Consider the following 25,755-nt stretch of genomic DNA (forward strand, 5'->3'; position numbering starts at 1 on the left):
TTGGTGCTAAAATTAGGTGCCTTAGCTTATATTCAGGTTGGCTTATACTCGAGTATATAAGGTATATACGGTGTGTGTGTGTGTGTACACACACACACACACACACACACACACATCTGTGGGACGTGGGTGGCGCTGTGGTCTAAACCACTGAGCCTTGGGCTTCCTGATCAAAAGGTCGGCGGTTCAAATCCCCACGATGAGGTGAGCTCCCATCGCTTGGCCCCAGCTCCTGCCAACCTAGCAGTTCGGAAGCATCCAAAAAAAAGTGCAAGTAGATCAATAGGTACCACTCCGGCAGGAAGGTAAACGGTATTTCCATGTGCTGCTCTGGTTTCGGTGTTCCGTTGCGCCAGAAGTGGCTTAGTCGTGCTGGCCACATGACCCAGAAAAACTGCGGAGCGGACAAATGCCGGCTCCCTCAGCCTATAGAGCGAGATGAGCGCCGCAACCCCAGAGTCGTTCGCAACTGGACTTAACTGTCAGGGGTCTCTTTACCTTTACCTTTATATATATCTAGGATAGCAGCAAATCGTTCATTGTTAGACTAACATTTTACAGATTCTTAAATTAAAACACAGAGAACTACATACAAAGCTACCTACAAAACATCAAATAAAGACTTCCGCCAATACCACAACAGTTCATTATTCTTAGTAAAGATACTTACTCGTATTTCAATTGGTTCCTCACCTTGGTATCAGGACTCTATTGCTTTTGAAGTGTTATTCTAGGCACAACCAGATCTTAGGTGCTGAACCTTGATTCATCAGGTAGTTGTAAGTCATGTCCCAGATTTTTTTTTTATCTCTGGGCACGACCACCACATGTGATAAAAAGTTCCTATTTGGTTTTTACCCCTCCAACAATGAATGTTGTGATATTTATTTATTTAGTTTAGCCAACTTAACAGGGGTTAGATACCGCCTGTATTTCATTTTCATGAAATTTCCTCTTATTAAATAGCAGGCTGTAAATTTTAAGTGTTTTGTCCAGAACTCTTTCCATTTGTCCAATTCAATCGTATAACCTAGGTCTTGATCCCATTTTCTCATAACCTCTTTAATTTCCTCATTCCTCAACTTCCAGTTTATCAACAGTTTACAAATTTTTGAAAGAGTCTTTTGGTTATTATATAGAATGTCCTCCTCCAAATTTGATAGTTTATTGTCAAAACCCTCCATTCTTTTGTCTTTCTCAAAAACGGCATTTAATTGATGAATTTCTAGCCAATGAAATCCCATGTTTTTTAATTCTTCAAAATTCCTTAGCTTTGAATAGTTACTTATCTCTTCTACCAACTCCCTATAGGTTACCCAATCATTCATATTTTTCCTGTGACTTGCTGTTGATTCAATGGGAGAGAGCCACCAAGGAGTTCTTGATACCATTATCGGTTTATTTCTCTCCCAAGCATCATATAAAGCCTTCCTCACAATGTGGTCTAGAAATCCTTTATGTGCTTTTACTTTGTTGTGATCTAGATACCCGTGCCATCCAAACACATTGTTCCAGCCTTCTAGATCCAGCACTTCAGTATTTTTTAAAGTTATCTAGTCTTTGATCCAGGTCCAACATGCCACTTCATAATATAATTGGAGGCCTGGGACTGCGAACTTAGTCACTATGTTCTAATTAAGACGCTCGGGCCTGCTTCTTGGTGGAGGTAGAAAATCTTTGCCTAAGACTTATCCCGTCAAACTGAACTTTCCTTTAAACAAAGTATAATCTTTCTTGTAGTGATTACAAATGTGAGTACTTTATGTATGACGACTGAAATAATCGAACATCTGGATTATTCCACTAGCATTAGCAATACTCTGTTGCCTCAAAAACTGGTAAACTCCGAGAGTACATTGGCCAACAATTGACTAAGAGTAAATCACTGTAAAACAATTAAACTTCTCTCATGGAATGTAACAGGGTGGCCAAACAAGACCCAAGACAGTGATTTCTGTTCCTATCTACAAACACACGATATCATCTTTCTTCAAGAAACCTGGGCAAAAGAGGGCACCATGGTTGAATTACAGGGTTTTACAAGTTACACTCAACCAGCTCTTAAAACTGTAAAGTATGGAAGGCCTAGCAGGGGGGCTGGCAGTGCTGGTGTCAACATCTCTCAATGTATCAATTCAACAGTGTCCCTTGCTGACCACCCCTAATTTTTTAGTGTTGTCCCTTTCTGATAGTCTCCGGAGAAATACTTATTGCATCTGTGGAGGAAGCAAGATACAGTATGGGCTCTCATGTGAGAGAGACCCTAATTAGGGCTTTCCCTAATTATTGCATTGCCACACCATGCTGCTGGGCAAACTCGTAGAACATAAAATTGCTGGCGGCTACTGAGGTTTAATGCTCACAGTTGTACTCGGTGTCCATCAGGGAACTGTAGTGCCACACACAAGCTGAGACCGGGAATAGCCAGTAGTAGTGGTGGAGGCCCAGTGTTGTCACAGAGGGTACATATGTGAAATGCCAGGGAACCCAGAAATCTAAACTGACAGATTAGGTCTTTCAGCAGGACTCAGGGACCACTCTGGACCCTCAGCCTTTCGCTGATGCCTCCTTGCCTCAAATTAAAGAGTTTACGGAACCTCTTTTCAAAGGGTCACACGCAGTGATGGAAAAAAAACTCACTACACTCCTGCCTTGTGTGAGCCAAAGCCCACTAGAGACCTTTCCCTTGAAACCACAGGCTGTGTATCCACCATACCTTGGGGGCTCATCCCCACTTCCCCTTGGGTCGTGTGCCCAGCAAGCTCAGGAGTGTTAACAGATTCGCTCTTTGCTAGGCCCCCCAGCCTGGTTTGCAAAAGTCAGCCCAGGAATTCCTTGTCCGGCACAGTTGTGTAGCTTCTCCTTTCATGGATATCCCAATTAATCAAAATTCTACTGTTTATGAATTTCGGGGGGGGGGGGTTGAGGGGGAGTCTCCTGCAAATGTTTAACAGTATTTTTCCTGCACTGATTTTAATGCCTCTATTGTTGTGAACTGATGCATGATTATAAAGCAAGTAAAGCTTATTTTTACAGTTATATATATATATATATATATAATATATGCAGGTTTTGGTGTCTTCGGGTGTCTTCCCGTGTAAGAGTCGGAGTGTCTGGGCAGACTCTTACACGGGAAGACACCCGAAGACACCAAAACCTGCATTCCTGTACCCGTGAAAATCTACGAAAGCATATAATATATATATATATATATATATATATATATATATATATATATATATATATATATATTTGCTTTCGTAGATTTTCACGGGTACAGGAATGCAGGTTTTGGTGTCTTCGGGTGTCTTCCCGTGTAAGAGTCGGGGTGTCTGTGCGACGTTTCGACGAGGTCTCACTCGTCATCTTCAGGCTGGTGCTTTCGGCTTCTTGTTTGCTCTGTTCCAGTAACAAGAAGCCGAAAGCACCAGCCTGAAGATGACGAGTGAGACCTCGTCGAAACGTCGCACAGACACCCCGACTCTTACACGGGAAGACACCCGAAGACACCAAAACCTGCATATATATATATATATATATATATATATATATATGCAGGTTTTGGTGTCTTCGGGTGTCTTCCCGTGTAAGGGTACAAGGCACAAGGCACAAAACCACAGCTCGCCCCTATACACGAAGCCAAGCCAGAGCACAACTAAATGCAGCACAGCCATCTTCTCAGAAAAACTCTTCACAAGCTCAAGAGGTCAAGACACGAAAGCTTTAGCAACTAATCTACACTTAATGACCCACCCAGTGGTATTCAGAATATCACTCATGAAATCACCCAAGATATCCCTCAAGTAATTAAGGAACAAAAGAAGAAAAGGCACACTAATCTAGGAACTTCCTCTCTGCCCAGAACGTTGGAGGCTATACACCACACCCCTCAACAGTATTTATAGGAACTCAAACACCAGACTCTGCTCTGCTCCAGTAACAAGAAGCCGAAAGCACCAGCCTGAAGATGACGAGTGAGACCTCGTCGAAACGTCGCACAGACACCCCGACTCTTACACGGGAAGACACCCGAAGACACCAAAACCTGCATTCCTGTACCCGTGAAAATCTACGAAAGCATATATATATATATATATATATATATATATATATATATATATATTCTTTCTTGTAAACCACATATTTCTTCTTCCTATTTATTTATTGAATTTATATTCCGCCCTATACCCGGAGGTCTCAGGGTGGTTCACAGAACAAAATCAAAACATAAAACTACAAAATACATAATCAAAATAAAAATAAAAACAAAAGCAACCTCCCCGCAACACATTTTAAAAGGGTATTGGATGTCAATCAGCCCAAGACCTAGTTAAAGATGAAGTTTTTGCCTGGCGCCTAAAGGTGTATAATGAAGACGCCAGACAAACTTCCCTGGGGAGAGCATTACACAAATGGGGAGCAGTACTGAATTGGTGGCGCATGCCCTTCTGGCTTGCACTCTTTATAAAGACTTGAGGAATGAGATTATCATGCCAAGGGCTACATTGTATAGAAACCATCAATTTCGGGTGTGCAAAGACTTTATTAAATACTTCGGTATAATGATTTCATCAGCTATAGACCAAATTGCAAAATTAAATCTGAATCAAATCATATGAGATTTCTTTTGATATTGAAAGGTGGGGCCTCTAAACCTTTCCCTTTGGGGAAAGGTTAATGTTCTCAAAATGAATGTTGTTCCAAAGCTTTTATACATTCTTAGAGGATTACCAATACATATTCCCAAATTTTACTTCCAAAAAATAAATCAAGTATTTAGATCGTGCCTGTGGGGTACAAAGCCACCAAAAATATCACTACATAAAATGCAACTTCCAATTAATGAAGGTGGTTTTGGTCTCCCAAATCTGGAACTATATCACCAGGCCTACCCTGCTGAGTAAGACTAATGATTGGAGAGCTAGCAGGAATTCCAATTGGGCTACTCTCAAATATAGTTTCTTTGAACCTCTTGTAGGGTGGACTAAACTCGGCTCCAATTTTATGAAATATCCTATTATCCTGGAGACTATTAAAGCACCTATAAAAATTTGGATGAATATGAATAAAAATAATAAGGACGACCCCTATCAGCGCGAGAAATTAACAATATGGGCCAACCCAAAATTAAAAATTGGAAATCAAGTAATAATTTGGCAAAATTGGATGCAAAAGGGTATATTGACACTGAATCAATTAATTGATGAAAATTACAAATTTGTGGAATATAAGACTTTGCAAGTAAAGTATGGATTAACCAGTGAAACACAATGGCAATACAGCCAATTGAAACATATGTTGGAAAGGCAGTTTGGCCCTGACGCTTGGTTTTTAGCTGGGGCAATTAGAATAAGATCCACTATTTGACTATTGATTCAAAACCCTAAAATGAATTTTATTTACAGTGGACGCTCGGGTTGCGAACGTGATCTGTGTGGGAAACACTTTCACAACCCACAGTGTCCACAAACCGTCTGTGCATGTGCGGGTTGCGATACAGCGCTTCTGTGCATGCGCAAAGCACAATTTAGCACATCTGCACATGCGCAAGCGTCGAAATCCAGAAGTAATCCGTTCCGGTACTTCCGGGTTCAGCGCAGTGCACAACCCAAAACTGTGCAACCTGAAGCACCTGTAACCCAAGGTATGACTGTAACTGATTTTTATTTCTGTTCTTTGCATATTATATTGTTTTATTGCTATGGCCGATGGCTGACGCAAATAAAATTCATTCATTCATTCATTCAGTGGGGAGCCACTGCAGAAAAGACCTATTTTCATGTTGCCACTCTCCAACCCTCTCGTGGAAGAGGCCTCAGAAGATGCTATCAGGGTCCGGGTAGGTTCACATGGAAAGAGGCGGTCCCTAAGGTATTGCGGTCCTGAGCTGTTCTTGTAAACCACTTAAGAGGTTTACAAGCAGTATAAAAATTAAAACAATAAAACAATAAAGACTACTGCCTTTCTTAGTATTTATGTAATTATAGATGGGTACTCAGTCATGTGCATCCTGACCTGGAGTCTGAAGAGGAACAATCAAGGCTTAGGTTTGGCTCCTCGGGTAGCTAGGCCAGAATGCTTCAGTTGCTGGCGTCCAGAAAGTATAGATCTGAGAGCATTTCCTGACAAAGCAGGGGAAAACGGGAGACACATGGTATAACATAGTCGCTTGACCAGCTTGGCTTCTAAATTGTTCATATTTTCAAGGCAGCAACAGGAGAGGTGGAGAGAGAAAGAGTTCACTGCAATAAACAGTATTGTCTCCGAAGCAGAATGCTTATCCCTAGGAGCCAAGACGGACTCGGAAACATTTGGTTTAATTCTAGAGAGGCAAAAGGAACATGCATTGTTTTGACAGGAAGGGATAAACAAGAGTATCCATTTCAGTTTAATATTCCAGACACTCAAGAAGGTATCAGTAACAGAACAACAAAAAGCCACAATCTATTCATGCTCATACAATCCAACTGGCTTCCAAAAGCAAAATTTATACTGCAATCCTGAAAACGGGAACATTTCATCGTTCACAGAAATAAAACCACAGGGCCACAGGTACCTAAAGAACATCCAGTCTGACTCTCAGATTAAGAGGCTGGTTCCTGAATATACTAAGTGGCAAAGAGTCAGGATGTTAGCTGAAATTTGCTTTGGTCACCCTGTTGGAATAACCAGCGCTCGACTTTAATTTATATATTACAGAGAGCAGCAGCAGCTTTGAAAAAGTAGCAAAGTTAGTAAAAAATATTTAAGCTAAATGTGGTTGCTACGTTAAGACAATGATTTAACAACAACACATAACAATTTCAAACCAAGGGCAAACCCTTCTGTAATTGATGGCAATCATTAATAAAAATAGACCATACGTTATATTTTGTTTGTTTGAAGCATTTCTGCACTGCTCTTCAGTCTCCCAAATCTATTCTAATTCTTCCATTGCAAAATTTGCCTTTTCGGTGATTTTCCTACACCAGTTTTGCAACTTGCTAAACTACACCACTTGCTGGTTACTAAAATCTGGGCAACTCTTCAAAATGTTTTATCTTAATTCGAATTGTGGTTTACTTAATATGTCATTTAAATGTCATAACAAAGGGCTGTCGATAGAGAGGGAAATACACAGAATTTCATAAACACTCAACTTACGAACGCATTAAGGTGCCTTAAACCAACTGAGACTCTGTTGGTTCATTTAGCCCAGGGGTCAGCAAACTTTTTCAGCAGTTCACTGTCCCTGAGACCTTGTGGGGAGCTGGACTATATTTTGAAGAAAAAATGAACGAATTCCTATGTCCCACAAATAACCCAGAGATGCATTTTAAATAAAAGGACACATTCTATTCATGTAAAAACACAGATTCCCGAACCGTTCATCTGCGCCATTTTGACCGTCTGCGCATGCACGAGCAGCGAAACCCAGAAGTAACACACTCCATTACTTCCGGGTCGCTGCAGCGCACAACCCAAAAATACTTATCCCGAAGCTACTTCAACCCGAGGTATGACTGGAATGGAGATGTAAAAGATTATCATAAAAGATGCAGGAGGAAATGACTAACAATAGGACCCACAAAGAAGAGGAGGGAAGACCAGGAGATTCTTTGGAATCTTGTTTTTATGTTGTATGTGTGATTGTAAAACTTTAATCTGAAAAACCAAATAAATTAAGGTATAATTTTTTTTAAAAAAAGAATCAAGCTCTGGGGTTGGGTAGGACCTCTAGCGAGAAACCCTGGGTAACTGCTGCAGTCTAAGTAGACAATACTTGGCCAGCTGGTATAAGGACTCTTGGTAAAGATAAAGGTAAAGGTCCAGTCGCGGACAACTCTGGGGTTGCACGCTCATCTCGCTCTATAGGCCGAGGGAGCCAGTGTTTGTCCACAGACAGTTTTTCCAGGCTATGTGGCCAGCATGACTAAGCTGCTTCTGGTGAACCAGAGCAGCTCGCAGAAACGCTGTTTACCTTCCTGCTGGAGCGGTACCTATTAATCTACTTCCACTTTTTTTGGCGTGCTTTCGAACTGCTAGGTTGGCAGAAGCAGGGACTGAGCAACGGGAGCTCACCCCGTCGCGGGGATTCGAACCGCTGACCTTCAGATTGGCAAGCCCTAGGCTCTGTGGTTTAGACCACAGAGTCACCCGCGTCCCTATAAGGACTCTTATGACAGATAAATAATAAAGACTTATAGCGTTAGGAGGCACAGAGAAACCTTGGCAGCTCTGGCGAGTTACATACCATTGGTACTGTGAAAGGGATAGCTGGTATGGCCTCTGACCCGAGGCTAGCATAGGTCCAAATATGCCTTTTTGCACACGACTGGAGCCTGCACGACACGCACACGAGCCTCTCTGACTTGAACCCTGATCTGCTCCAGCAGCCTGGAGTTGCTGAACGGCCGAGGCCACCGGTTTCAGGTCACATTAGGGAGTCGTTTTAGTAGCAGATGTAAAGATTCTCCCCTTTGAGTGGGTATCACACAAGGTCAGTCAGCAAATCCTGCTCTAAAAATAGATGCCAGTTTCAAAGTTGGCAAAGATTTCCTTTGCCGTCCCTGTCACACTCCGAAGATCCACGCTACCTACAGCTCCTGGATAAAGTCACAGGTAAGGCAAGATGAGCGAATGCTAGACTCGCTTTTCGCCCTTTCCCTTAAAAAATTCTGGGAGAGGACAACCAGGCAAGGGGGGAAACTGAGTGTTTAGACTGTCCTTTCAAAGGAGCTGCTGGCTTCTTAAAACCATTTCAGGGCAGAGGCATGAGTAACATTAGAGATTCATTCATTTGGGGATACAGTGAGGTCATTCAGCATTCCAAAATATTATACAATGAGCTGCACTTCTTTCTTTCCTATTGGACGAACCTTTTTATCGTTTATGCTAAACTGAGATCTGTTTTGGGAGATTTTTAAAATCTACTCTAGGGATCTTTTAGATGCTCTCCCCTCCCTTCTCCTCTGCTCCTCGGCTCTTTATTTTCTTTCAATTCCCCTTCCCTTACATCGAATTCTGTTGCCCTGCTTCTACTATAGATGGCTTATGTCTGTCATTCAGGAAATTTTAATGCCTTATGTCAGCCAACCCAGCTGAACTGGCTTCATGCTAACCACATGCGCTGGCAGTGAAGATCAAGTGCGAAAATGATTTTTAAAAAAGAAATTGCTGGCCTGGAGAATATACGAGCGAGTAGAGAAGGGATGCAGACAGAGGGTAAAGGAATAGTGACATAAAAGAGATTATACTCAAACTCATTTTAAACTACAACTGCACGAGACAAACACAGAAAAACCTCTTCACAATTTGCCCTTCCCCTAAAGAAACAACCACCAAAAACAATATCTGAGAAATTCCAATGATAAGGATGAAATTAACTTTTGTTTTGTTTTGTTTTGTTTTAAGAAAGTTAGAGGGGATTCTTTTCAAAGAACCTATTGCCATTAAATCAACTCAAAATCAATTTGGCAGGATTCTTAGCAGCATATTTTCAGACATCGATCTTCCATTCATTTTTAGTTGTTGTTGTTTTAGTGGGAGATCTGAAGCAAAGTCAACCCTGCACCATGAAAACTACATTGTTTGCAAATATTGCATCTTTGATCAGATGAGCATATTGAAATCCAGGGCCTGCCTTCTCTCCTAATAAGTGACAGGTACATAGTGAGCCACGAGGCTCTTTTGGGTGGTTGCTAGGATTTGCAAAATATCATGTAACCAGAGTAGCACTTTAAGGTCTCCACAGCAGGAGTGCCATTTTGAGAGGGCAGTGGGGTTGTTGCACCTGCTCCTATTTCTCCTGCCATGCCTATGGCTCCGCTTTAATACAGAAATTGGGTAGCTGATCTGCGTTGACAAAATGTTGCTATAGTTATTATGAGCTAGAAACAAAAAGTAAATAAATACAGTGGTGCCTTGCAAGACAAAAAGAATCCGTTCTGTGATTCTCGTCGTCTAGCGGTTTTTTCGTCTTGTGAAGCAAGCCCATTGACGGATTAGCGCATTAGCACTTTTAGCGGCTTATCTGCTGATCGGATCAGCTGATAAGCGGCTTAGAAAAAGGGGGGAGGGGAAAAAACCAGCAGGAACTCGCAAGACATTGTCGTCTTGCGAAGCAAGCCCATAGGAGATTTGTTTTGCGAAGCACCTCCAAAACGGAAAACTCTTTCGTCTAGCGAGTTTTCCGTCTTGCGAGGCATTCGTCTTGCGGGGCACCACTGTACTCCGAAAATGCATTGCTTCAGCATTATCCATTTAAAATTCAACTATATCCAAAAGATGACCCTTGGACCTTATCTGAGAATCTTGCTCTCCCACCCCACCCCATTCATCAGGCCTTGCAAGCGTCCCAGAAAAAAAACGGGACAGGACATCCAGTTTTCTCATGCAAGAGCACGGTGGCCATTGGGGGTACTGTGAACTCAAGTGATTTGCGCTGAAATCTCACCCCCCCCAAAATGCGCTTTTTGAGGGGAGATGCAATTACGCAACCCTGTGCAGTGCTCCAAAATGCGCAAGCACGTCCCCCCCCCCCAAAGCACGTCTTTTGGACTCCATCATCTCGCACAGATCACAGACGCACATCCCGGTTTGGGGACTTAAGAGGTTGGAGGGTATGAATTCAAACACACAGTCTCTCTCCATAGCCTACCGATACCTGATCTGCTGCGCTAAGCATGGGCAGCCTGATCCACAAGAACTCTTTTGGCACAGACAGATCCTATGGCAGTGCTCAGTCCTGCCTCAACAGAAGGGTCAGCAGCTAACATGCATTCTGATCTGTACTTGGGGCACGGAAGCAGACACAACAGACCCCTGTGTTGGCTCCTGCCCTCTACCTTGCGCTAGTAGTGTAGGACTAGTGCAAGGAGCTAGACTTTTATGAGTCAATGCTGCTGAAGAAAAAGAGGTGTGAAGTCAGCTTTACAGGTACTTAGGGGAATCAAAGACTTGTAGAGTTGGAAAGGACCCCAAATCCAGCCCCCTACGATGCAGGAATATGCAGCTGTCCCATACAGGGATTGAACCTGCAACTTTGGCATCATCACACTCTAACCAACAGAGCTATCCAAGCTGATTATCTTGTGGAGCAAGTTCAGAGTAAACCATCCCTCCTGGTGCTTTACACCAGCCTCCCCAAGCCTGGTGACTTCCAGAAGTTGTTGGACTAGACCCCACCTTCTTCCCAACCATGGACCATGCTAGCTGGAGACTGGTGGTTGCCAGAAACCTAACAACTCCTGGAACTCCAGGCTGGAGAAGGTTGCTTTTACAAAATCCATCCTGCCAATGCATTTTGTAACAATAGCCATCTTTCTGCCTGGAAAGTCAAGGGTGCGATGAAGCAGGAGGTTTGGCATAAGAGAGCAGGTGGCATAAGATTCAGTCTGAACCCGACTAAAGGTGGCCATTGTGGCATCGCTCTGGCACCCTCAGAAGCCTGCTGTGACAACTCTGCAAGGTGCTTTAGGGACAAAATCGCTCGATGCCACAGCTAGAGCAAGTCCAGTGGTGGTGTTTAGAGCATGGTTTGTTCAATCTATACTGGATCAATTTAGATTATTGCAACCTGGGGGTGCGGAGGGCAAGCTGCTTGAAGTATAGCTGGCCACCCGGCTCCTTGACCCTTGTCTATTTTTGGCTTCTTAGAGCTAGCCATAGGGGGCTGACTGGGCGGGTCCAGGAAGTGATTAAGGCTTTGTTGGAGAAGGGGGAAATACAATCTGCCTTGATGGAGGTGGCTGAACAACTACCAAGAGTCAAATATCCCCTTTGGGGGGCAAAGTGGTGGTGGTTCAACTTTGGGCATGCTTGGAAGAAGCTGATGACTTGGATCCATTCCAGTCTGGCTTCACGCCTGGTCATGACACTGAAAATGCACCCGTCACCTTGGTTGATTGCTTTGACCAGGAGAGAGATGGACAGCATAGCACAGTTTGTTCTTCTCCCTCTTTCAGCTGCTTTCGATATTGCTAACTACAATATCCTTCTAGAGCGGCCCAGGGAGGTGGTGGTTGGGAGCACTGTGCTTCAGTGGTGGATGTGGGTGGCGCTGTGGTCTAGACCTCTGAGCCTCATGGGCTTGCCAATTGGAAGGTTGGTGGTTTGAATCCCCATGGCGGGGTGAGCTCCCGTTGCTCTGTCCCAGCTCCTGCCAACCTACCAGTTCAAAAGCACGGCAGTGCAAGTAGATAAACCGCTGCAGTGGGAAGGTAAATGGTGTTTCCGTGTGCTCTGGTTTCCATCACAGTGTTCCACTGCACCAGAAGTGGTTTAGTCATTCTGGCCACATAACCCAGAAAGCTGTCTGTGGACAAACGTCGGCCTGAAAGTGAGATGAGCGCCGCAACCCCATGGTTGCCTTTGACTGGACTTAACCATCCAGGGGTCCTTTACCTTTTACTTTGATTCAGTGGTTCTGTTCTTACCTCCTGGGATGTTTCCAGAATGTGGTCATGGGAGCCAGCTGTCCAGTGCCATGGGAGTTGCCCTGTGATGCCCCACAGAGTTCCATCTTGTCCCCTGTGTGATTTAACATCTAAATGAAGCCTCTGGGTGTTGTTATCAGGAGATTTGGAAGTGCCATCAATTTGCAGATAACACCTAGTTCTATCTCTCAATCTTCAGCTGAATCAGGAGAGGCAGTTGATAACAACAACAACAAGAAGAAGAACAAGAACAATTTATTATTTATACCCCACCCATCTGGCTGGGTTTCCCCAGGCACTCTGGGCAGCTTCCAACAAAATATTAAAATACAGAAATGCATCAAACATTAAAAGCTTCCCTAAACAGGGCTGCCTTCAAATGTCTTCTAAAAGTCTGATAGTTGTTCTCTTTGACATCTAGTGGGAGGGCATTCCGCAGGGTGGGCGCCACTACTGAGAAGGCCCTCTGCCTGGTTCCCTGTAACTTGGCTTCTCGCAGTGAGGGAACTGCCAGAAGGCCCTCAGCGTCCGGGTAGAACGATGGGGGTGGAGACGCTCCTTCAGATATACCGGACTGAGGCCGTTGAGGTGTTAGACCATTGCTTGGAGGTGATGGACTGGGCATGGGCCAGTAAGCTGAATCCTGAAAGACCACCTTCATCCCTACAGACCCTCTCAGGTGCTGAAATCAGCAGAGCGGGCCTTCTTGTTTATTCCACTACGCTCAGAAGATTGTGGGGTGGTGGCCTGGGAGAGGGCATTTTCTGTGGCATCCCCTAAGTTGTGGCTCTCCGTCCCCACAGGGGTGCACCTGGCCTCTTCATTAGACAGCTTTCGGGGAATGTTGAAGACACACCTCTTTTCCCAGGCCCTTGACCCTTGAGATGGGCATTTTTAGGACCCACCTTATTTCTGTGATTGTAAGTTGTTTTGAACTGTTTTTCATACTGTGTTTTGATTGTTCTAACCCACCCTGGTATCTTAGGGTGAAGGGCGGGTAATTAATACAACAGCAACTTCCTAGCAAACAGATCAGGATGAATGCCCAATTAACAGGCTGCCTGGAAGCAATGCATTTGTAAATAAGTTTATAGGAAGCATGATGACTTCTAAAAACAGGCAGCAAATCCCCAGAAAATAGCACTCTCCCCAACAGAATACTCCCAGTTTCAACTATAGAAATAAACCCTTGGCTCTCACTCTCTCTAAAACTGCTGGGTTTTGTCTCCTGATGGGTCTCTCTCTAATATCTTGAGAAATTCTGGGCCATCAGAAGACCATCTCTGGTCATTAGCTTGTATTGGGGCTCATCCACACTTCTGCTTGTACCATTGCTTTTCCCCGGACAAACCCGCTCTTTACTGCTGAATCAGAGCAAACATCAGGAGGGTTTTCTGCGGATTGATGCTTGCTTTGATTAAGCAGTAAAGAGCAGCTTTTCCCAGGGAAAGTGGCAGGGGAAATGCTAGAAAGTGCCTCGAAAGCACAGGACAAGTGGAAAACTGCTCAGACCCATGCTTTCTAGGCACGGGACAAGCAAATTGTGGACGAGTCCTTGATGAAGCATCAACCACCATCCTGGAAAACAAAACTATCAGTCCACAAATGATCAGACAGCACCTACACCAATGCACTCCACATTTAATGCAAATTGGCTGGTGTGTGATCTGGGCTTTGTCTATTTGGATTATGATGGTGGAAAATGGTCAGGCTTCTTTTGCCTTGAGCCAGAGAAGGAAACAAATCATCTTCCCATGCCCTCTGAATTGACTCAAGACCACCGAGCACTGAAAGCAACAGGGAACAAGGAGTACCATAACTGTGCACCTGGTGAACAGCTAACCCTAGATCATGGCCTTCCAGTTGTTGCTTGACTCCAACTCCCATCAGTCCAAAAATCCGAGATGGAAGCTGTAGTCCTGCAACAGCTGGAGAGATGCTCGTTGCCCCAGTGGCGTAGCGTGGGGGGTGCAGGGGGGCCGGGCGCACCGGGCGCAACATCTGGGGGGTTAGGGTTAGGGGGCGCAAATCCACGGGTTAGGGGGCGCAAATTACTTGCCTTGCCCCGGGTGCTGACAACCCACGCTACGCCGCTGCGTTGCCCATCCCTGCTCTAGATAGTCAAAGTTACACGGAAATGAAATCTGTTCTAATAGTTAACTTGCAAAGGCATTCAATATTCCCACGCAATTTCTGCAAACCAGCCAGCCAGCCAGTGGATAACCAAGTATCATGGAGTTTGGTTTCCAAGGTATGAAAAACCTACCCCAGGAGACCACCAGCCAAACCATGAATTGATTTTACTTTAATTTGTCCATTAAATTTGTTTAAAACGTCATCCTTTATCACACCTCTGTTTGACAGTTATTTTTGCGAACTCCTCAAAAGCAATGGCCTCTCCCAAATATCTTCCGCAGTGAAGACTGAGACAGATTTTTTTGCATGTATTCAGTTTCCGCATCTGCCTTTAGTATTTCTTTCATACCTTATTCTCCCAAAAGTCCCACTCTCTTACTTGCTGCTGTGGCATTCGTACAGAGCCCCCAGTCGTCTCACAGACTATTGACCTGTCCACCACTAATCCGCTGCCACCAACCAGGTCCTCCCCTGTAAATCACTTAGTCTCAGTCAGGTTCTCACGTTAACAAAGAAGAGTGTCGTTTACTGCAGACACGAACAAACTTGAACTGCATTCCAAACATTGTTACTCTTTACCTTCTTAGTCTTATTTTATCCTGTCCCTAACTCTTCTACCTCCCCTCACACAAGAACCCACTGCCCTAACTGTCTATTTCCAACTGCCTGCCAACTACATTTCCATCTGCCTTTCCCAACCAACCAACCCACTAAAACCAACCAACTAACCACACCCAAACCTCAGGCGAAGACCTTTTATAAACAGGTAGGCTCCGCCTCCGACTTTCCTATTGGTCTACATTTTAACCCTTTCTCTCTCCCCTGTACAGACATTTTCAAACGAATGGGCAAACACCTGTCTTTTTAATGTACAGTGGTACCTCTGGTTACATACTTAATTCGTTCTGAAGCACCACTTTAGCTAATGGGGCTCCAGCTGCTGCTGTGCCGACGCCGCCTGATTTCTGTTCTCATCCTGAAGCAAAGTTCTTAACCCGAGGTACTATTTCTGGGTGAGCGGAGTCTGTAACCTGAAGCGTATGTAACCCGAGGTACCACTGTATTTAAATATATGCTTTGCCAGTCGCCTTGAACACTATGCTAAATATAGCATCTGTGACTTAGCTCTCTTTTGACTAGATCCAGATTTGATTCCAGATCTGAAAAAATTCCTCTTTTGAAATTAACTGAGTGTATGAAATTTTCTGAACAATTTCCAATCCACATAACTTTTAAATCTGGGAGCATTCAAGTCATTGTTCCCAAGGGATTTGAGGTCTTTCACGAGATCCTGGGTATTGCTTACACAAATGTGTCTCGTGACCACGAACTAAATTTGCATTTATGCAATCAATTTGATGAGCGTGGAAGTCATTCTCGTAAGATCTCCTTTAGCTGCTTCTCTGATTTTTTTTAATGTCTGTAAATCACCATCAGAACTTGGTTTAGTGGGGTTTATTACTATTTTCCTGCTTCTGCCTGATTCTACAGCTAAATCTGTTTCTTGTACAAGTTCTGATTTATGGCCCTCTGTGCCTTCTTTGACATATATATCAATGCAACTCCCAACCCAATACAACTTTACTCTGCCCTTTTCATAGATTTTAAATCTAGAGATAAGCATCTTTTTGTTCTGCTAGTGTTCTCTGTTAAGCCCAGAGAAGCCTTATTTTTTCCTGTAAGCAAATGTCAAACACTCTGCTTCCCCCAACTTGGCTCAATCTTCTAGCATTAGCATAGAAACACATACATCGTGTGATCCTTCTTGAAATGTTTTCATTGTGCGTCATTTTCCCAGTGACACTGCAGCCTATTTTATTGTCTGCCATTAGTTTCCATGTGCTCACTGTCAACTTCTATCCTCTCTTCATTGATTTATTGCCTGTCTGTAAATATACCACTTTCCTGCCAAGGCACTCAAAGCAATTAGGGCCCTAATGGCAGCTCAGAATGTTTTAGATCATCTTCCCCCAGTGGATGAGTCATCTTGAACGGGATGCCATTCGGCTTTTCTCTGGAAGTCAGCTGAAAAGCTGCTCCATAATTGTAATACGATTATAATTATCATATTATCATCACACCAGAAATCTGGTTCCATTACAGGAGTCAAGGGCAACAACAGTACCAGGAAGTTGCCCTATTCCATCCCCGCCGAAATCAATGGAAGCTCAACAAGACAGCGAGGGGAGAGACGATGGACAAGCCTGGCTTTCACCAGCCAACAGGCTTTCTTACTTCTTGTTGTTTAGTCGTTCAAACGTGTCCGACTCTTCGTGACCCCATGGACCAGAGCACGCCCGGCACTCCTGTCTTCCACTGCCTCCCGCAGTTTGGTCAGTCTCGTCCTCTGTCGTCCCCTTCTCCTTGTGCCCTCCATCTTTCCCAACATCAGGGTCTTTTCCAGGGAGTCTTCTCTTCTCATGAAGTGGCCAAAGTATTGGAGCCTCAGCTTCAGGATCTGTCCTTCCAGTGAGCACTCAGGGCTGATTTCCTTCAGAATGGATAGGTTTGATCTTCTTGCAGTCTATGGGACTCTCAAGAGTCTCCTCCAGCACCATAATTCAAAAGCATCAATTCTGACAAAGCCCTTGAAATCCAGCCATTGCTTCTAAATTGGAGTTTTGAAACCTCAACACAACACTCACAGCCCCTGCCTGCTTGAGGGGAAACCCTATTTGTTCTGTCCTACCTATTGGCAGACACAGCCAAAATTCCATGTTTGTAGATGCGCGTTATTGTGAGGGGAGAAGCTTCGCCATACAAGTCCAGCCACCGAGAGCTTGTCTGACATTGTTTGGGTCCATAAAGAAAGGTAAGCCGGCGTCTCAGCTTTACCTCATCAGCAGCCTTGCTGTAGGTCACCATTATTGTGTTTGCTATGGAAATGACCAGTTTAACTGCCTCACGATGAGCATTCTAAGCCATAAGCCACCCACCGGTTAGACTCTCTTGGAGGAAGCCATATTTTACATATGGAGATTGACTAACTTCTGGCTCAGGAGGTTACCTTCAGAAAGGGGGAACAGGTACAATCCTAGACAGCTCTTTCTCCTCTCCCCCACCCCAATTAAAATGTCACCCTAGACAGGGGCGAGTGCAAATAATGGGGCTGGGATCAGCTTTCTTTTTAAGCACTTGAAGCACTTTGTGAAGTTTGGCAAACACAACCCCCAATTACTCCACGGTATGTGTGGTGCTGTTTTTTTTTAAAAAAAGGTTTCGGATAGAGCCAGGTACCTCAAACCTTATGAAACACAAAAAGGATTTGGATGTCAGGTCCTCAATATTTGACTAACCTTTCTCACAATACCACTGCTTCGGCTTTTTCATTCCAGAGACGAGAGGTTGAGTTGGCCATATTTTAAATTTTTCATTATAAGCTCCTCCAGAGTCAAAGCAGAAACATATGTTCTGCCTGAGGGCAGAGTGAAGCTGAGATGCCTCTCATCCATAATCTCGTTTAAATTACCCCCTCCGTGCTGCAAAAAGAGGGGGGGGGGAAAGTGCCACCCAGAGAGGCGCTTTTCATCAGTCAAAAATTGTCATATAAATAGCCTTATCCCCCCCCCCTTTTAAAAAAGCAGTCCTAATAGGCCTGTTGTAAGGTACAACAGGTGGGACGTGGGTGGCGCTGTGGGTTAAACCACTAAGCCTAGGACTTGCTGATCAGAAGGTCGGTGGTTCGAATCCCCATGGCGGGGTGAGCTCCCGTTGCTTGGTCCCTGCTCTTGCCAACCTAGCAGTTCAAAAGCACACCAGTGCAAGTAGATAAATAGATACCGCTCCGGCGTTTCCGTGCGCTGCTCTGGTTTGTCAGAAGTGGCTTAGTCATGCTGGCCACATGAACCAGGAGCTGTACGCCGGCTCCCTCTGCCAATAAAGCGAGATGAACGCCACAACCCCAGATTCAGTCACAACTGGACCTAATGGTCAGGGGTCCCTAAGGTACAACAATGCCAATATAATCTCTAGGGAGAACTGTGTTCACTTGGGTCTCTTAACAGCAACCTCACCTTCTGCTTGGTGTTGCAGGTTTTTGGATTTTGTTTCCTCCATCATCCATCAAGCTCTTCAATGGCCCTGAAGTCTGGGAAGATCAGTGCTTACGCAGCCGTCAAGGTAGACCCCAATGGGGACTACTGCACCCCTGGAGCGTTTGACCTGGAAAGGCTCTTCTGGAAAGGCAGTCCAAAGTACACCCATGTCAACGAAGTCTGGCCCAACCTCTACATAGGAGATGAGTAAGTTAGGCCAAGACACATGGCCTCCAGTAGTCATGGAGAGTATTATGCCTGTAATGACTGGATCACAGTGGAAATGTGGCTCTGACATCATCCTCTCTGGGCTATGCTGTGCAAATGCAAGTGTAGATTCCCTGTAGCATAATTGAAAGGTATTTCTGGGGCAGGAGGGAAATAAAGGGGTTTAGAGGTTTGGTAGGTGGCCTTAAAATGACCCATCAGATAATAATAATAATAATAATAATAATAATAATAATAATAATAATAATAATAATAATAATAATAATTTTATTTATACCCCGCCCTTCCCGGTTCAAAAGCCAGGCTCAGGGTGGCTAACAACAAATTTAAAACACTTAATTATAAAAGCAGCATAAAACACAGTATAAAAACATGAGTAACAATAAAATTCAAAAATCAATTAGATAATCCCAAGGGCTAGCTGGCTGAAATTGGTCCTACTTGGGCCAGCGAGGAGACCAGGGGAGAATTAGCTGTGGGGTCTCGGAGTGAGTGATCTTCATAAAAGGGGAGGGAAGAGAAGAGAAATAAAAGATCAGGCTGAATTCAAATTAAAAGCCAGGCGGAATAGCTCTGTCTTAGAGGCCTGACAGAAGGAGGTTAAATCCTGAAGGGCCCTAGTCTCATGGGACAGAGCATCCCACCAGGTCGGAGCCATCACTGAAAAGGCCCTGGCCCTGGTGGAGGATAGTCTGACTCCCTTAGGGCCTGGGACCTCTAAACTATGGTTATTCATGGACCTTAAGGTCCTCTGCGGGGCATACCAGGAGAGGCAGTCCTGTAAATACGAGGGCCCAATTTGTCCCTTCTTCACAATTCTAACCACTCCCTGCCTGTTTTATGCCAGCATTTACTTGAAATTTGTACACATACTGATCCCCTGAAGAGCTGTGTATGGAGAAAAAGCAGCTTGGGCAAGAGATGATTTTGAGTGAGAGAGCATCGGTGGGAAAGACACCCTGGAGTCTTCCCTCCCCCGCAATGCTGTCTGTCTGCTTCAAACCAAAGCCTCCCCAAAGCTGCTTTACATTAAAAAGAGAAGAAACCCACCAAAAACTTGCATGCATTTTGGTGCAACATCTAATTTGCCCTTCATTCCTTTTGTAATAGAATGCTGTTGTAGACACTGCCCAGAAGGAATGAAACTTTTACAAGCACTTTCAGACATGTAATAAACAAAGCTTCGGGTTTCATGGGATGCTACCCTTTCCAAGTCTTTTACTGGGGAGCTGCAAGAATGTAATGCCAGGAATTGGACACTTTTGTGAAAAAGCAGATATTTAAAAATAGGTGGTGCAGGCTCCTTCTTTTCGGAACCAATACTCATATTGAACTTGTACAGAAATGTTTAAAAACTGCTTTATATTTAAAAGTGGGTGTCCTATCATGCAAACCTTTTTTTTAAAAAATGTATTTTTAAAAGAACACATGGATTTCACTACGTGGCACCTTAATTAAAGGCCAGAGCCAGAAAGCATCAATTCAGACACAATATATGTATCAAACTTCTTTTTGGGGGGTGGGGTGGGGTGGAGATAGTTCTATTAGGAACCCCTAACAACAAGGAAGTCAAAAAATGGGATTACCAGGAGGCTATTGTGGCTGTTACCTAATCTAGTTGTTTTCATGGGAAAGTACTTTTGCAGCTACAGTTGATACAAAAGGGACTTATATCCCTGACACCGCCTTTGATGCCTTTAAACAGCAAGAATGTGCAAAAAGAAAGTCTGCTATTGCAGACCCTCCAAGTGTCCCTCTTTTCCAGGGACAGTCCTGGATTTACAGAAGCCACCCCAGTTTCTGATTTGATCCCAGAATGTCCCAGTTTTCCTTAATTTTAAGTTCATGCAGGATCTGGGTCCTAGCAGGCAATCATGTTCCTGTGCCCTTATTAATCTGTTTCAGTTAAATAAATGTTTGCCCGCCTAACTCACTGTGATGCTTTGTCAGCTGGGGCTGGGGCACTTTGCGTACTGAAAAGCGTAAGCCATCCCATCCAATACAAAAAGGATGTACACGTTACATTCCATGTGTGTGCCATCCGGGTACCTGCCTACGCCATAGCTGAGCTGTGAAAAGCATCGAGTGAGCACTCTTTTCACACAAACAGTTGTAGAAATAGATCATGCTTGCCTTCAGCGTACCATTGAAGTGGGGAAGAGACGAAAGTGATGTATCACAGAATCAAGAGAGCTCTGGTGTTGTTCCAGCAACAGCCGCCCTTCGGCTCAGCCTTAGAAAGGAGCAGCACAGAATCATAGAATCAAAGAGCTGTAGAGTTCACAAAGCTACCGGCATGAATTTGACCAAACTGCAGGGGGCAGTGGAAGACAGGAGTGCCTGGCGTGCTCTGGTCCATGGGGTCACGAATAGCTGGACATGACTAAACAATAACAAAAGAGTTGGAAGGAACCACAAGGGTCATCTAGTGCAACTCCCTGCAAAGCTGGAATCTTTTGCCCAACGTCGGTCTCAAAGCCATGAAGGCGTGTCTCCACCCCCACCGTTCAGCCCGGACACTGAGGTCCAGCTCTGAGGGCCTTCTGGCGGTTCCCTCACTGCGAGAAGTGAGGTTACAGGGAACAAGGCAGAGGGCCTTCTCGGTAGTAGCACCCACTCACTATCTGACTTTTAGTAAACATCTGAAGGCAACCCTGCTTAGAGAAGTTTTTAATGTTTGATGCTTTATTGAGTTTTTAATATTCTGTTGGGAGCTGTCCAGAGTGGCTGGGGAAACCCAGCCAGATGGACAGTGTATAAATAAATTATATTATTATTAATATTATTATTATTATACTTTGAGATTCTCATGCCATGCCAACTGAACTATGCCATAACCGCAGTGCCCTTGCCTAACAGCCTCTGATTGCTTTGACCCAGGAAAACAGCCCTGGATCGCTACAGCCTTGAGAAAGCTGGCTTCACCCACATCCTCAACGCAGCCCATGGCCGGTGGAACGTTGATACGGGACCAGAATACTACAGGGACATGGACATCGAGTACCACGGGGTGGAGGCAGATGATCTGCCCACCTTCAATCTTAGCCAGTTCTTTTACTCTGCTGCTGAATTCATTGATAGAGCACTCCGGAATGAAACGAGTAAGGAAAATGGGCCTCCGTCCGGGCGTTATCTGCAACGGCCTAACTGGCATGGTGTGTGAGGCTGCTGAACCTAAGACCATGACCAGGCATGGGTGTTTTCTCTAACCCTGTGATCCTGTGTCCGTATGGGTGGGAGGAGGTAATCTCTTGCAGCTACTACAGATACTGCATCCCCATCTGCCCCCATTTAAATCACACCCATTCAGCACCGCTCCTTCCCATGTGTGGCTATGCTGCTTTATTTTAAAAAATGGACACATAAACTAGAACAAGCAATCAAAGAACCTCCGAGTATACGCAGAAGACAGAGCATAAACAGCCTGCTCCCAAACACTGCAGGCAACAAATCTCCCACTTTGAGCACCTCTTGTTTAAAAGCTAACCATTTGAGTCAGCTGCCTTAATGCAGGACCTCAAAATAGCATAAGCTCATGGCAAGCGCTCCAATCCTGCCAGAACGCTTGGCCCACTCCCTTTCATGGGCAGTGGTGGAAGCGACGGTGGTCAAGGGACAGAACTGTTTCACCTACTGGAACTCCACACATGTAGACATGGCGAACTGGATACACGCATTTGTCACATGTTACAGTGTGCCCCTTTAAGAGAATCTAGTTCTCCCAAAAATGAATGGAGTCTGGGATAGAGTCTCCATAAGACTAGATCCACTTTGAAAACTTGCGCTGCAACAGCCAACCTGCCTTTCTCAGAGGGCTCCTCCACAGGACCAGAATAAGACAAGAGTACTTTGAAATCCTTGGGACGCGGGTGGTGCTGTGGGTTAAACCACAGAGCCTAGGACTCGCCGATCAGAAGGTCGGCGGTTCGAATCCCCACGATGGTGTGAGCTCCCGTTGCTCGGTCCCTGCTCCTGCCCTCCTAGCAGTTCGAAAGCAGGTCAAAGTGGAAGTAGATAAATAAGTACCGCTCCGGCGGGAAGGTAAACGGCGTTTCTGTGCGCTGCTCTGGTTCGCCAGAAGCGGCTTAGTCATGCTGGCCACATGACCCAGAAGCTGTACGCTGGTTCCCTTGGCCAGTAAAGCGAGATGAGCGCCACAACCCCAGAGTCGGTCATGACTGGACCTAATAACCAGGGGTCCCTTTACCTTTACTCCTTTACTTTGAAATCCATGTACCTGAGCTGCTCATCTAGGACAGTCCTTGACTCTGCATGGGCTTTTCAAAATCAATCATCCCTACCACACATTCACGATCCGGGGGGGGGGGGAGGATTCCTCCTTTAGTTGCAGTGCTTATGAGCCTGGCAGAGTGCTTAAAGGGTTAAGACTGGGGGTAAGGTCTGAAGACCAGATCCTCTCTAGTCAGACTGCAAAAAAAGGAGAACAGTGCCATACCAGAATAATTCATGTCATAAATCATAAACCAATCTAAATACGAGAAATAGCTCTGCTATTTCTGGACCCAATCCAAATCGTTCTTCCCTTCCACCCACCTCCAATTTCCCAAACCCCCTCTTCTTGTTAAACCAGGGGCTGTTAACCCCCATGTCCCAGACCAAGCAAAGGCCTGATCTGGCTTTTTTCTCTCCCTCTCCTCCAAGAATCCAATTTTTGGAAGTGGCAGTAAAAAAAAGGGGGGGGAGAAATTAGGTGTGTCGCTGAGTTGGGTGACCCAAAAAGCCTGATGAGGACGCAAACTGCCCTCCTCAGTCACCATTTACATATGACCCTGTATAAGTATAAAAATAAAGGTAAAGGACCCCTGGACGGTTAAGCCCACTCAAAGGTGACTATGGGGTTGCAGTGCTCATCTTGCTTTCAGGCTGAGGGTGCCGGTGTTTCTCCACAAGACAGCTTTCCAGGTCATGTGGCCAGCATGACTAAACCGCTTCTGGCACAACAGAACACCAGAGCGCACGGAAATGCAGTTTACTTTTCTGCCACAGCAGTACCTATTTATCTACTTGCACTGGTGTGCTTTCAAACTGTAGGTTGGCAGGAGCTTAGACAGAGCAAGTGGAGCTCACTCTGTTGCGCAGATTCGAACCGCCGACCTTCCGATCAGCAAGCCCATGAGGCTCAGTGGTTTAGACCACAGCGCCACCCGCTCCCCTGGATTTGCCCAACACCAATGACAAATGGAGAAGTGCCAGCGGCAAAGAATCTGAATGGTTTCTTTTTCTTCACTTCCACAGGCAAGATTTTGGTCCACTGTGCCATGGGTCGGAGCCGCTCAGCTGCCTTGGTCTTGGCATATCTGATGATTTACAAGAACATGACTGTGGTTGATGCCATTGATCAAGTGCTCAAGCACCGGTGCATTCTCCCAAACCGTGGCTTCCTGAAACAGCTCAGAGAACTGGACATAAAGCTGGCCCTGGAGAGGAGCAAAGCCACAAACGGGATGGAGTGTAACCAAGAGACCAGCACAGAGACGGAGATCTAACATTCCCTATTTTCTAGAAAAGAATTGGTTTTAAAAAAGAAATGGGAAACTTGAAAACAATTAGGCAAAGGGAGTCATTTGTTACCAAGTAAAGGTGGGGGAGTAGGGGCGGGGAAGAGACTCAGTAGCACTTCAAATGCCTTAAGTGTATTTTCAGCTTGAAAATGCACTACATGGTAGGAGGTCTTCAAAGAAACTTGAATAGGAACTTGAAATACACAGAGAAGGCTTCCTTCATGCTGTTTTTCAGAGCTTTCTTTTACAGAGGAGGGGGCTTGGGAAGAAACCTGATAACCCAGTCACCCAAAGAGTCAATCAACAGTGCATAAGAAGAAAGGACCAAACGAGATTTACGAAGAGTCACTGCTGGAAACTGTTTGTCACTTGTTTTAACTTTGTGGGTCAGGAGGCCTGCAATTGCTCTAGCGTATGGTCAGAAAAGGGCATCTCTATATTTCAGTACACACACACATACAATATTGATAGGGTTGGTAGAAGGACCTTGCTAGGTCATCTGTCTCCTGGATGGACTTCTTTCAAATCTCACCCTCAAAAACAGTATAAGAGTCTATTTTCTTATTTGCATAGACTCCAATGAACACGTGCAAATGGTCAGCGACCACCTTTTCCATTGTGGGAAAAGGCAGCGACTCTTAAAAGCCTACTGGCAAATCGCTTTCTCTCTGCATTATCATGAGCAGCGTAGCATACATCTTATCATCAAACCAGGAACATGGGCTGTGTTGCCTGCCATAATCTGTATGGAAAGACAATGGGAATGAAATGTTCAGAGACTATGCCTATCCTGGTCAGGGTAAAGCTACGTCGCAGGGGCCAATAAGGTCATTAGCAGAGGGACCGAAGTCACTGGATAAAGCCCAGCAAAAATTTGAGAGCAAGATGTCCACACACATCTTTACCCTAACTGGTCCTCCACCCCAACAGGGATACAGGAGGGTGCAAACTCTCATTTCAAGTACTAGGAGCACAATAATGTTGTCTCCACAATGCCCTCTTTGGAGGACAAGTTTAGAGCCCATTGCAAAAGTTGTACATCCATTGTGTTTCCTTCCCAGTACCAGTTTTGATAGCTGCATGGTTGTAGAAACCAAGGCAGCCTAAATATGTGTGTTGGACACACATCCACAACTGTTGGGAGTGACTTCAACCCTGCATGTGGCTGCTGATAACACTAACAAAACCTTTTATCTTCCAGTCCTGAAACACATATTCCACAATGGAACACAATATATGCCCAAGCATAGTTTACAATTCCAACCACTTCTCTTGGCTTCAGCCTTCAACGAAGCTACAACGTATCTGGATTGGGGCACCAATGTAGTGTCCTCCAGATGATGGTGGATGTTAATCAGCCCCAGCCAACATGACCACTGTTCAGGGATTATGGGAGTTGTAGTCAAATAATGGACGCGG

The 25,755-nt window shown here is 44.8% G+C and overlaps 1 protein-coding gene and 1 long non-coding RNA gene across 2 annotated transcripts in view; one reads left to right on the forward strand and one right to left on the reverse strand.

Annotated features, from left to right (window-relative positions):
• The window catches only part of LOC309532883, a 67,286-nt gene extending 48,606 nt beyond the window's left edge, over window positions 1-18,680 (reverse strand). Inside the window, exons 1-2 of the long non-coding RNA XR_014220044.1 lie at window positions 18,566-18,680; window positions 6,016-6,122 (exon numbers count right to left, since the gene is read on the reverse strand). This is a non-coding gene — a long non-coding RNA (uncharacterized lncRNA). The remainder of the gene's footprint in view (window positions 1-6,015; window positions 6,123-18,565) is intronic.
• Window positions 8,473-24,381, forward strand: LOC309532876 (dual specificity phosphatase 29). Its single transcript, XM_082223658.1, has 5 exons — window positions 8,473-8,601; window positions 13,220-13,336; window positions 18,585-18,793; window positions 21,695-21,915; window positions 24,071-24,381. The coding sequence occupies exons 2-5, from the start codon at window positions 13,301-13,303 to the stop codon at window positions 24,319-24,321; spliced, it is 717 nt and encodes a 238-aa protein (XP_082079784.1). The 5' UTR covers window positions 8,473-8,601; window positions 13,220-13,300; the 3' UTR covers window positions 24,322-24,381.
• The last annotated feature ends 1,374 nt before the right edge of the window (window positions 24,382-25,755 follow it).

The sequence above is a fragment of the Podarcis vaucheri genome (genome assembly GCF_965113315.1).
Source record: "Podarcis vaucheri genome assembly, chromosome: 5".
NCBI lineage: Eukaryota > Metazoa > Chordata > Lepidosauria > Squamata > Lacertidae > Podarcis > Podarcis vaucheri.

Excerpts from the sequence above, each read along its gene's own strand:
- LOC309532876 (XM_082223658.1), top strand. The coding sequence starts at position 13,301 with ATGGGCATTTTTAGGACCCACCTTATTTCTGTGATT. Across the intron at positions 18,794-21,694 it reads AACCTCTACATAGGAGATGA|GAAAACAGCCCTGGATCGCT; the intron begins GTAAGTTAGGCC and ends GCTTTGACCCAG. Across the intron at positions 21,916-24,070 it reads AGCACTCCGGAATGAAACGA|GCAAGATTTTGGTCCACTGT; the intron begins GTAAGGAAAATG and ends TCACTTCCACAG.